The 13,870-nt window shown below is 34.2% G+C and overlaps 1 protein-coding gene across 1 annotated transcript in view; it reads left to right on the forward strand.

Annotated features, from left to right (window-relative positions):
• Window positions 1-13,870, forward strand: part of ttyh3a (tweety family member 3a) — a 158,518-nt gene that overhangs the window by 80,432 nt on the left and 64,216 nt on the right. Inside the window, exons 3-5 of the mRNA XM_056453943.1 lie at window positions 9,362-9,473; window positions 9,617-9,837; window positions 12,983-13,078. Coding sequence (XP_056309918.1) covers window positions 9,362-9,473; window positions 9,617-9,837; window positions 12,983-13,078 — 429 coding nt within the window. The remainder of the gene's footprint in view (window positions 1-9,361; window positions 9,474-9,616; window positions 9,838-12,982; window positions 13,079-13,870) is intronic.

Here is a 13,870-nt window from a genome sequence, read left to right on the forward strand (position 1 = left end):
TTGAGTGTAGTTGGTGTAAAACAGCCTGCAGGACTCATTCCAGATGCACACGTTTCATGCTTGGACTTCTGATGTCTACACAGCTTCAGGCACATTTTAGCTCCAGTGCTGCGTAACTAAAGATTATGCAAAAATCCAGAACAAGCCTCTGAAACCTTTACAGCGTTTATGCTAATCAGCTCATGACTTGACATTGAAGCCACTTCAAAGGCTCCGATAGCATCACGGCAGCCAGTGTGCAGTTCATGGGGGGATTTTTGAAGGGCTTGAGAGGAAAATATATAAAGGCTGTAAAATATGAAAAAAGGTTTGATTATTGATTAATTGTTAGATCTTTTGGGATTCAAAGTCTTTTGATTCATGTTTATTTTAATTAATTAATTAAGATTTCTGTTAAAACGCCTGTTTTTCTTGCCAAAACACAAACCAAAAAATCTGTCTTGGCTAGTACTGAAAATTATATTGGACAGTAGGATTGGGCAATACATTGGAAATTAAATAAAATTGTTATATTATGTTATATTATATTATATTATATTATATTATATTATATTATATTATATTATATTATATTATATTATGTTATGTTATGTTATGTTATGTTATGTTATATTATTTTATATTAGAGCTGCACGATACTGGAAAAATATGCAATATGCAATATGAGTATTGCGATTTATTTAAATGTAATATTATATTATAATAATCAACAATTTTTTATTAGCCATGTTTTTAAGTAATTTATTTATATAGAGATATTAAAATTAACTGGTAAACTATATTTTTCAGATCTAACTAATACTAATTAAGACAAAAAACTGTCAAGTGACTAATATTTAGTCTTTAAAACACTATTTTAATCATCTTGGAGCAAAGTCTGCAGCACATAGCACAAAAGCATTAAGGGCATGTCTGCATCTACTTTTGCTATTTTAGGACGGAAAAATACGCTCTGCGCCGCGGTACATGGTCTAACAGGGTTGTGCTTATTCTCTTAATGAGTTATGGGTGTGTTTTGAGAATAACATTTATTAAACCAATCAGAGGCTCATCTCCCATTCCCTTTAAGAGTCCGTTGCATCGCGCCATGGTGCATTTGCTATTTACCTGGTGGACTTTGTAAGTGGAAAAACTGAACATTTCACTGGCGAGAAAACGGTTAAACAGCATCTGCAGCGCGAGGATAAAGAACAAGCCTTTTGCATTCGATCTCTTTACTTTGTCTTTCTCCATTTACTCATTCACTTTCATGGATAAGGAAACATTGTTGTACGCACTCCAATGAAGACACCTATCAGCTTGCATATTTAATTGTTTGTTAAGCACAAATATTTGTTTTAAAACTATTTCTAAATTCAGTTCTAATTTCCAGCAAACAAATAAATTAACATAAAATAACAGTGAAGTGCGGTCAAAAAACTGAATATATCCAAACACACGTCCTATGCCCCATATGGTACAAACCTTGAGAGGTGGACAAATCTAAGCTTGTTTTTATTAAAACAAATAAGGCGCACAACTAACATGCAGCTTTCAGCTGGTCAATTGCACAGTCTATTTCAGTTCCTCAAAGTAGCAACACGCCAACAATGCCTTAACACACATCCTTTTCAGACCAGCATGTGATGCAAAATAGGAAACTTAGTGTTGCGTTGGTCTGAAAATAGCAACAAATCGCGCCAACCACGTCTTGCACCATTAGCCTGCATGTGAAGTTTTATACTTGTTGTTGACATTTAACAAATACATTTCCACAGTATTTTGTAAACTTTACTTTAAATTATTATTATTATTATTATTATTATTATTTTACTTTAGAAGGTCTTCATTGTTTTAGTCTGGCTGGAATAAAAGGATTTTATTTTTTTTTAAACAATTTCAAGGTCAATATTATTAGCATCTTTAAGATTTTTTAGTTTTTCGCTTGCCTACAGAACAAACCACTGTGATCCAAAAACTTATCTAATTATCCTAACTTTCCTATAGTAACATAATTATCCAAGGTAAGTCTTTAAATGACACTTTAAGCTAAATACTGTAGACTCTTGAAAAATAAGTCGAAAAGTATTATGCTTAGTCTTCAAGGCAAAGACAAAAAAAAATTGTTAGATATTGTTGTTATTATTATTATTATTATTATTATTATTATTATTATTATTATTATTATTATTATTATTATTATTAGAAATTAGTATTTAAAACCTTATGTTTAAAAATGTGTTGGAAAAAAAATCTCTCAGTTAAGCAGCCCTTTGAGAAATAATTTTAAAAGAATTAAAATTGAGGCCAGTTGACTGACGGATTCAAACCCTCACTTGAGTTAACTCCTCATTAAATGAGTTAGCACATGAGAGCCATTTGTTTTGCCAAGAACACAAGTTCAGGCACTTAGTCACTAAACCGGTCTCATCTTAACCATGTGACACTCCACTTAAATAAATGGCTAGTGATTCAGGATAGCTGTGCTTCAGGGGGGAAGGGCGCAACAGGGCAAGCATGAGTAATGAGAGAGCCCAGTGTGTTCTGTCCAGTCGATGGAGTGTTATTCTCAAAGGAGCGTTTAACCCCATTCACATCGATCAGACCTCGCAGGTCATTACTTATGCTTTATGTTACACAACTTAAGTCTGCCTCTCCGCATCAGCGATAGATTTCATTGAGTCATGTGGATTTTTATTTTATTTATTTATTTTTTGCAATATAGACCAACCGTTGGCCAAGAATAGAGAGTTTCTAGCAGATTTCTGAGCTTCCTGTTATAGAGGATAGCAGTTATGTTGGCCCAGCATTGATTGATCTATCCTCAGGTCAGATCTTGCTCCCAATATAACTGTTATCTGAGATGTCTTTGTAGGATTTGTTGTATCAGACCCTGTAGATCTCACTACTGACCTCTTTGCTTTGTGTTTTCTTTCTTTGTTTTATGGCTGGCATGCTGCTCTGACTTATTCATGCATTATGTGACACTACCATTGTGGTAATGCTGGGTGATTTTTCAAGTTTGTATGATATATTATTTTATACAACATATTTGTCTGGTTCTCGAATCTGATTTGCTGATAGCCGTGCAATATTCTATAATAACAGCACTCGTGCAGCCTCTTCACCCTTGTGTATAACTCTGCCTGTATGTTGTAGCATTGTATTTATACCGTAGTAATCTGCTAGTGTTCGCTTTTCTTTGGCTTTTTCAGGGTTAATTATGGTGATCTCCAGATTGCAACAGAGTAATACTGGGAAATCCCTGTAGCATACCTGTCAACCCTCCTGTTTTTCCTGGTATTCTCCCCTATTTTACAATTCTATCCTGCTATCATTCCGTAAAGGGATTTTCCCGTATTTCTCTCGTATTTTCAATCTTTCTATGAAGCATGGTAATAAACATCAAAGAGCCGATTCTCCCTATACTCAACCCATACCGCCGAACCTCCAGGAGATGCCCCTTGCTTTTAAATGTGAATCTGTTTTGTGCTTTCGCTTTTAGGCATGAAAATATTTTTAAAATAAATATAAAAAAAGAGAGATTCCCTTCCTTTCCATTACAGGCACTATTGCCCCTTCTATGCAATCCTCAAAACAGTCAAGTAGTGGTGGGTGACTGTCAGACGCACTCCATGGTGATAAGTAGATGCTGTTTCCCAAAGGCATTCTGTATACGCGATTTGAAGTGGAACAAAAGTCTGGGTTTTGCGTGTGTGTTTGAACAGACGTATATACACATAATTAATCATAATAACTTGGGTTTTCTTTCAAACACAACTAATTCTGTCCTAAATGAGCATAAAAAGTTAGGAACGCAATCAAATGCTTTCATTATAGCGTTAGATGTGTGCATTTTAAAGTGACACCTTTGTTAATGTAATCAAACAAAACCTCTAAATGAGAGATTCATGAGCATATCACTTATTTGTACATTCCAATGTTGACAGTTATGCTCTGTAGACTGATGGCATTTCATCCTGTTCAGCCTCAAATACTAGTTCTAAAGTGACGGTGTGTTTTTAAGCAATGATTTCTGCTGTTCTGACCATCAGCTGCAGAATAACTGGTGGAAGAAAGTAGTTTTTCGTACAAAAGGATTTTTGAGAGTTTAATTTTATTTTTATATAAACGATTATGCCATCAAACTGTTGTATAAACGCAATATCACTCTTGTAGCAGTGCGATATGGCTGTAAATCAGCACTGGTGGAACACAAAGGCACATGACCTGTTAGCTCAAGCCAATGCACACCTCACACCAGTGCCGATATGCAGCCATATCGCACTGCTATGAGTGTGATAATGCTCATATATGACAAAATGTTAAGACATCACTAACTTTGAAGATATTTTTGGCTACTGTAGATACATGTGCTGCTAACAGATTGTCTTCCTGTGCTGGTGAAAGTGTTTGAGATGTAAACTACCATCTGTAAATGTTGGGACGTTATTAAAATAATTCTATTTTGCTGTAAGAGGTGTGTGAGCTTTGAGCCTTCTGTCTGTGAGTTTCCACTAAATTTCAAGCTTGGATGTGAACACCAATAATTTATTAATTCAGACTAAAATATGCAATTTGCTGAGATTTTTACATTTTTTTTGATGGGCAATTAAATTGCAAATAAATGTAGTCAAACTTAGATCTGGACAATATGACAAAAATGTTGTATATTCAATCAATTAAGTTTATATTGACGACATGGAAAGAACGTTTTATTTTTAAAAAAGGTACATTTTAAAGTATAAACTCAAAAATACTTGTTCATTTGTGAATTTATATATATATTTTTCTCCTCACTTTATTTAGAACTTTAATTAGGAATGTACAAATATAATCAGGGTGTCCGCGGGCTCTTAAAAAGTATTAAAAGTTAATACATCATTTTAGAGAAATGTAGGGCCCTTAAAAGTATTAAAAAGTCTTAAATGTATTTTGCAAGGTATTCAATTTTATATCATTTTTGATCATTCAATGTATGGTTGTATGCTAAAGTTTAAGTTTGCCTGAATTAAATCTGCTAACATAAGGATGCTGTGTAGTTTATGAAATCAATACAATTCTGCTAAATTTGAAAAAATGCTGCTTTGTTTACTGCAGTTACCAAGGCAACACCATTATTTCTGCAGTTCTATAGTCGCCAACCTGCTGAATTAGCTAGATTTAATAGATTTTTATTCAGTATATGAGTAATGTTTTAGTTTTGGATTAGTTTCTTACATTAATAATTAGGAAATATACTGTAAGTTAAAATCTCGCCAGTGTTTTGCGGTTGAAAAGTGGTTATAAGGTCTTAAAATGTACGTAAAGAGTCTTAAAAGGTATTGAATTTTACTTTCTGATTCCTGTATATACTCTGTATAATATAAATATAAAATATAAAAATATTAATGAAGCATAAAACACTATTCAAAAATGAATGACAGAAGAATGAGCACTCCAGCTTGGGGATGTAAATAAGTAAAAAAAAAAAAGAAAGAAGAACTTCATTGACTTTTTCACGAATATGTTTTTGTTGTTCATTTACCATTTTAAAAAGGAAATCAGTTAATGCCAACAGCACATTGTGGCCAAATCACTAACTTATTTTAACCTTCTTGGGAAAAAACAAACCTCAGAATCCAAATAAGTTCTCAGTGAAGTCATTGTTTTGTCTTGTTTTACTGTAAACTCGCAAGTAGCATTAGAATTGTTTACTACAAACAATATGGGAAATGTCCCACATAACACCGTCTAGTCATCCAGAGTCTGCTATGAGGGATTACACTGTGTATTTGTGTATTTAGTTAACGTTGCTCTCGCAGATTATCCAGATTTGCTGTGTTGTAGGAATGCTGGGAACTCCACTGAAACCTCTCTAATGGGTCACATGACCACAGCCTCGGGAGGGGGACAGCGAGGTGACATCTGCTTCCTGATCTGCACATTCAAGCCGCAACACGTCCCGAACGAACACCGCAGCATAAACCCAATAAATCTAACACGAAATAGCTGCTTGTTTACAAAACATACAGCTAAGCTAACAGACTGTCATTCCATTCAACTCAAGCGACTTCCTTCCTGCGCAAAGCCACAGCGACAATAGCTTCTTCACATTCATGTAATTTGTGAATCTTAGTACTTAGACTTTGATCGGAAAGCAATAAGACTGGCGAGCACATGGGAATGTCTTCAACGTACTCTAGCTGAAAGCTGCGAGGCCTGTCCTGCGGTGAATAGCTCTTTGTTTGGCCGCAGAACCCCACTAAGCAGGGTGGCCGCTGATTGTGTGCTTTACAATGGAGTTGGGTGACATACTTGAGTGAGAGAGGGTGGGGAATGGGAATGAGTGGGATTCAGAACCCCCATTGGCTGCTTGCACTGTTACGCCATCTGGTGGTGAGGCAACAAGTTTGGAGAGTTCATCTAAAAATGAAAATGTTCTTGCCATTTACTTTTCAAGTGGATAAAAATATTTGACTTTCTTTCTATTAATGAGCACAAAAAAGTATTTTGAGGAATGTTGGGAACGGGGTGGTGAAAAGAAATATATGAGAGAGTTTTTTTTTCAACATTCTTCAAAATATCTTCTTCTGCATTCAACAGAAGAAAGAAGCTCAAGCCGGTTTGGAACCACTTCCTAAATTTTATTTATTTATTTATTTATTTATTTATTTATTTATTTATTCATTTATTTATTCATTTATTTATTCATTCATTTATTTATTTATTCATTTAATTATTTATTTATTCATTCATTTATTTATTTATTTATTCATTCATTTATTCATTTATTCATTTAATTATTTATTTATTCATTCATTTATTTATTTATTTATTCATTCATTTATTCATTTAATTATTTATTTATTCATTCATTCATTTATTCATTCATTTATTCATTTATTCATTTATTCATTTAATTATTTATTTATTCATTTATTTATTCATTCATTTATTCATTTATTTATTCATTCATTTATTCATTTATTCATTTATTCATTTAATTATTTATTTATTCATTCATTTATTTATTCATTCATTTATTCATTTATTTATTCATTCATTTATTCATTTAATTATTTATTTATTCATTCATTTATTTATTCATTCATTTATTCATTTATTCATTTATTCATTTATTCATTTAATTATTTATTTATTCATTCATTTATTTATTCATTCATTTATTCATTTAATTATTTATTTATTCATTCATTTATTTATTCATTCATTTATTCATTCATTTATTCATTTAATTATTTATTTATTCATTCATTTATTTATTCATTCATTCATTTATTAATTAATTAATTTATTCATTCATTTATTCATTTATTCATTTAATTGTTTATTTATTCATTCATTTATTTATTTATTCATTCATTCATTTATTCATTTATTTATTCATTCATTTATTCATTTATTTATTTATTCATTCATTCGTTTATTTATTCATTCATTCATTTATTCATTTATTTATTCATTCATTCATTTATTTATTCATTCATTTATTCATTTATTCATTTATTCATTTAATTGTTTATTTATTCATTTATTTATTTATTCATTCATTCATTTATTCATTTATTTATTCATTCATTTATTCATTTATTCATTTAATTGTTTATTTATTCATTTATTTATTTATTCATTCATTCATTTATTCATTTATTTATTCATTCATTCATTTATTTATTCATTTATTTTATTTATTTATTCATTTATTTATTCATTTATTTACTCATTTATTTATTCGTTTATTCAATTATTTATTCATTCATTTATTTATTTTTTAGCTAATAACATTTTTTGGTGAACTAAACCTTTAAGTGGGATGTTTTGGTTGACCTCTGTAGGAAGTTAATTTTTAAGAATGACCTCAGTGGGTTTGTGGGGCAGCGTATGTTTATGACCTGATTGCTATTTTTTTTTTCTTGTCTTTTCTTTTTTTTTTTCTTCTGGTAGGGCAAAGCTGTTAGCACAATCGATTGGTTTTCATATCTGTTTTCCCTGGGCTGTTGTAGTAGCCCAACTGTGTGTTGGGTTTCACTGAGTGCTATTGATTGTCTGACCACTGTTTCTGTCTGGGCCTCTCACATGTGCACAAACACTTTGACTAAATGGACTAAAGAATCTTTGTGGACAAAAAAGCTTTTTGTTAACTGCTAACAGTTAAGGTGATTGGGTAAGTGAGTAGCTGTGTGCTTTAAGTTTTAGGGGTCACTTACAGAAGTCAACAGATACCAGTCATCTTTACAGGTTAGGCTTTGAGGCTTGAACAAGCAACTTTTATAGGTATGAGCTATATGCAATAATACGGATAGGCTATATCTCTCAAATTAGGGCTGCACGATTAATCGAAAAAAGATCGCAATCTCGATTCGACCCTACACATGATCTTAATTCAGTTTTTATCTGCGATTCAGAGAAGTATATTTTCAAAATCAGGAGAGAAGCATAAAGGCTGTCGCACAAGTCTTCACATTGTTTTATATACGTTGCTCAGCAACATGGACACCTCCAAATGGTGTTAAAATACTGTATTTCTAAGCTATAATTTACTGACACACTGTTTGTTTACTACCGAGAGGACACGCGCATGCCTGTGAATAAAGTCATAAAATAATAAAATATAAAATAATTAATTGTCTGTTTTTATTCTCTTTTCTGTAATTTATTTCTCATTTGCTGTATATGTTATTAATTTGATGGTTTTATACATCTAAAATGTCATGCCAATAAAGCAACCTGAACTTGAATGAGGGATAGAGAGAAGCAGATTTGACCTGTCAGTGGGTGTACATGGCTCTGAATAGCATAAAAGAGAAATAGTGGATTTTTGAAAATTATTTCAACAGTCTTTTTACTTTAACCTATTGAAAGGAAAAAAAAAAGTTTAAAACAGATAATAATAAAAAAATAGTGTTAAAAATAATGAACGCGCATATTGTTCACTATTCATGTGCCGTGGGTGAATGGAGTGTATTCATTCGGCTACCACCGCAAGTATATTTCAAACCTGTGGGAAGCACTGTGCTTTTTAAACTGGTATAACATGACAAGCCTAAATGACCGAAAGTTGATATATTGAGAACTTCACTTAACATCTTGTGACAAGATAAAGTACAAAATGCAGGTTGTTTGGTTGGTCACTTCTTCTTTTTTCTTTCTTTATTTACTCATTCAGATCATTGAATAATAGTAAAACACAGCTGGAAAAGACTATAAATCATTGTCCTGAATGCATCTAAGTAACAATCTTGTGTGTGTATCATCTGCCTTCTGTCTTCATGGTTTGAGACATTACTGAGCTATTCCTCAGTGTTCTCTTAGCTCTTCTGAAGGCCTTCATCCCCTAGTCCTGCTCCTCCTCACAGCACTCTCTCTTTGTCTCTTTCAGCGCTGGCATTGCTGTTGGTTTCTATGGGAATGGCGAGACCTGTGACGGCGTCAGTCGGCTTACCTACTCTCTCCGGCATGCCAATCGCACTGTGTCAGGAGTGCACAGACTGGTGAGACACTGATACAGTTCTATTCACATCCCTCCAAAATACATAGCTTTACAATCTCACTGACACACACTTATATACAAATTCAGCACTGTGTGATCTGCCGCTCGAGAAACGCGCTTACAAATCAAATGTGTTTTCTGTAGGTGTCAGAAAGTACTTCAGCTCAAAGCCAAACTGTGGATGACAACCTGCGGATACTAAAGGAGCAGTATGCAAAACACACAGACTATTTGTCCATCATACAGAAACTGCAGGATCAGCGGAGCGAGCTGGTCCGTCAGATGGCCGACATCCCCTTTTGGAGCAACCTCGGCATCTCCCTGGAGGATCTGGCAACCCAGATTGAGCTGTATGACTGGTACAGGTACGTCATGAGAGGTGGGGTATTGGTGAATCACCCGCTTCGAATGTTATCACTCGATTGGATGGCTGTTATCAGTGGTTATCAGCTGATATGGGCCAGTAGGACCATCTGTGCCTACTGGTAGGCTCAGAAGGCTGTTATCATCTATCCACATGGTTAATCAGCTATACTAATAGAGAAGACTCCAGATCTGTTTTTACAGAACTGCGACGGTTAGGGTAGGGGTAGACGTTAATAAAATACAATTAATGGGAAATTTAATAAATAAAATAAATAATTCTCGTTAATTTCTGGCCATAGCCGTATGTAATCTGTAGCTGATTAACCATGTGTATGGATGATAACAGCCTTCTAGGCCTACTAGTAGGCACAGAAGGCCCCGACTGGCCCATATGTATCAGCTGATAACCACTGATAACGCCCATTCAATCGAGTGATAACATTCGAATTGACTGGATGAAGTAAATATGAAGGGTTGTCAAATTTGCTGGTATTTCTGTAACAGGTTTAAGTGAAAGTTAAAGGAAATTAGCAATAATAATATTTTTGCTGCATGTTACAGATTTTTGTTTACAATTGTTTTTACTTGGGCATTCAAATTGGTTTCAAGAAAATAAAACAGCTGTTCTAAATGTTGAGTTTCAAGTTAAATTTCATCCAGACTGCATTGTAAATACACTTTCATTTACAAATAATGTACAAAAGTAATTTTCATAAAAATGTGTAAACAATCAAACAAACTACTTTCTAAGTTGTGTACATGAATGTCATGTGACTGTAAACTGGCATTAGATCTTGGACTGTGACCAAAATCACATAACAGTATGCACCCAGATTAGTATGTCCACATTCATAATATGCAAAAAACAGTATGCAAGAAGTACCCAGGTGACCTACTGCTTCCAGCAAGATTCTGAAGTGCACATCCGATGGACGCTATCCCATGATGTCACTTGAGAGAATTAATGAATGGAATTGAATCGAAGCAACTAATGTGGGTAGGTCACATGATAATGGCGGATGTAGTATATCCGAGCTCCATTCATACTATATAGATTGCACTTTTCTAATGTACACAGCCTTTTTTAATAAGTAACAAAAAGAAATGATTTGAGCCAGTTGGCATTTCTGTGTGGAATTTGCATGTTTCCTTTGGGTGCTCAGGTTTCCCCCACAGTCCAAATAGATGCGGTATAGGTGATTTGAATAAACTAAATTGGCCAAAGTGTATGAGTGTGTGTGAATGTAGGGCCCCGTTTACACTAATACGTTCTCATTTTAAAACATAAGTTTTGCTACGGTTCTGCCATCCGTCCACACTACGCCAAAGTTTTTGAATGCCGAAAACAGAGCATTTTGGAAACGCTGAAGAGGCCGTTTTCAATCTAAAATGCTGCTGCTCCATGTCAGTGTGGATGGGGAAAACGGAGACATCTGAAAACGGAGGCGGGGCTGCAGACGTTCGCCTATCTGATTGAGGCTTTTTCCTCAATATTAAGTAGCCTACACACAGTTCAGTCCCGCATCCTCTCCTTGTAAGTCCAAACTTTGCAAGTTTGATATGGAAAACAAACTACCAAGGACTCGTCGGGTAAATCTTCAAAGGGAAACGTGTACTTTATAACCTCATTCACACACCATGGCTTTGTTGTTTCACTTTCTTAACAATAACATGAAAGCATGATAAAAGGAACTGCTTTTTTTTTCATTTTGATATTACAACTTAACAGACACTAAAAATGTTGAGGCATCGTGGAGCTACATATTATTAAGCCCGTCATCTTCATGCATATAGCAAAACGGAGCCTATAACATTAATGCCTCCTTTCATTTTCATTGAAGATACGAAACATACCCTGTCTCTTCTACTGAATATCAGTTTTAATAATCAATAATGGCCATTATAAAAGTATAATGTAAAACAAGTTTGTACAATATAGGAAATAAAAGCAAGCAATCAGCCAAATGTGCAGAATCAGTGTACGTGGTTACATTAATATATTAACTTGACTTATCTTTGCACCCAGCTAAAAAACACGAAACAGTAATAGATTCAAAAGACCAAAATCGGGGAATATGTCGATAGATATAGACGACAAAATGAATTAAATACCACGCTTAACAAATGTAGTGAGATTAAATCCAGCAGTAGATCCTTAATGAACAGTCCGACGACGTGCACAGCTCTCCTACTGGTAGATGTGCTCAAAGCATGCTGCAGTGCATGTCAGAGTGTGTGTCTGGTCACGTGATGTGTGTTTTCAGCGGTCTAATGTAGAGTTGTTCAGAAACGTTGGGTGAAACGCTAGTGTGGACGCGGATCGTTTTCATTCTAAAACACCGTTTTCAAACTAAAACATATTAGTTTAATTAGTGTAGGGTGTTTCTCAGTACTGGGTTGTGGCTGGAAGGGCATCCCCTGTGTGAAACATATGCTGGAATAGTTTTCGGTTTATTCAGCTGTGGAGACTGTTGATAAATAAGAGACTAAGCCGAAGAAAAATTAATGAATGATATTGATTACTGAAAATTTGGTACTAATACTAGAAATGTTTCTGATCCACATTATAAAGTGTATTTACATCATTGGTGTAATTGATTCCAACTATCCAAAGTAAATAAAAAAAAAAAAACTCTGGAGAGAAAAAAAAACAGTGCTCAAAGGGTTTCTCTGTATCACAAGTTGAGCCCAGTGCTCTCTTAGAGAGTGTAGAAATTAGTATTCTGTTCACCCATAGCTTCTCTTCAGTTATTTCCATTTCTTGGAGAAAGCAACTGCCCTGAGCTCTCGGTTATCCTTAAAAAAAAGATCTTATTTCATTACAGATTTCCAAAACCAGATGAACACAATACACTAAACACTTCTAGTTTTGATTCAATAAATGAAAGTTGTGTCTACTCCTACAACAGTTTCCATATTTACCCAACAACAACTTTCTAATAGGTAAGCTTTATAAAACACCAAACTCCAATTATTTCCCACAATCTATTACAAATGATTGTAATATGCAATTTTGTGTCATCTGACAGTCAACAACTGACAGTTATGTTCCTGTAAAGATAAAGTCTGCGTTTATTTTCATAAATTGTGATTTTTGCTGCTGTTGTACTGTATTAATGTAAATGTGTGTTCTTTGTCTTTTAGATGGCTGGGATATTTGGGTCTGCTGCTGTTTGACGTGCTTATTTGCCTACTGGTACTCTTCGGCCTCATCCGCAACTCTAAAGGCACTCTGATTGGGTAAGACAGCTCATATAGCTTTGTCTTTACATCATGGGTTTTACAACAAGCAGAACGAAGCTTTAGTGTCTGTTAAATCATAGCATACTGTATGAGCAGAAGCATTTGGTCCAATCCTGTGTCCCTGACTTTCAAATGAGATGCCCATGAGATGTCGACACCGCTCCATGAGGCCCTGATGAATGATTTCAGACTCTAAAAGTGGTTATTCCAAATTGCTCTGAAGTGTTAGTTATGCTTTTCTGTTTAAGCTCCAGCAGAGAAACCATATTGTGTGTGTCTTTTTTTCTCTGATTTTCCATCCCTGCTTGGAAGTTAATTCAAAGACGCCGTAGAAAAACAGAAGAACCAGCTTTGTGACGAGCACTCCACTGTGACTGAATAAAGTAGCATAAAAAACAGACAAGTTAGCTCTGTTTTACATTACAGTGAGCTATTTCACTGTTTACTCTTTGCATAGACATCATCCTAACTGGGAACGCATGACTGATTTGAATCACTCAATTTAGAGGCCAACATTCTGCCACACAACCTTATTTGATGTGCAAATAATAGTGTTGAAATGAATAGTTTTCACCCAAATATGAATATAATTACCCCATCATTTAATCAACCTTGAGCTATTCTCAATATATATATAGGGTATATGCAGAAGTATGCTGAAGGACTTTTTCATTTTTCTGTAACCGTTTCTCAAACGGTTCTGGTGAACTGTACACCATTACAAAATTGCCGTGTTTAAGGTCTGTTTTCTTTTAAAAATCCACAATCTTAAGTGCCTGATTAATATAG

The sequence above is a fragment of the Danio aesculapii genome, chromosome 3 (assembly GCF_903798145.1).
Source record: "Danio aesculapii chromosome 3, fDanAes4.1, whole genome shotgun sequence".
NCBI lineage: Eukaryota > Metazoa > Chordata > Actinopteri > Cypriniformes > Danionidae > Danio > Danio aesculapii.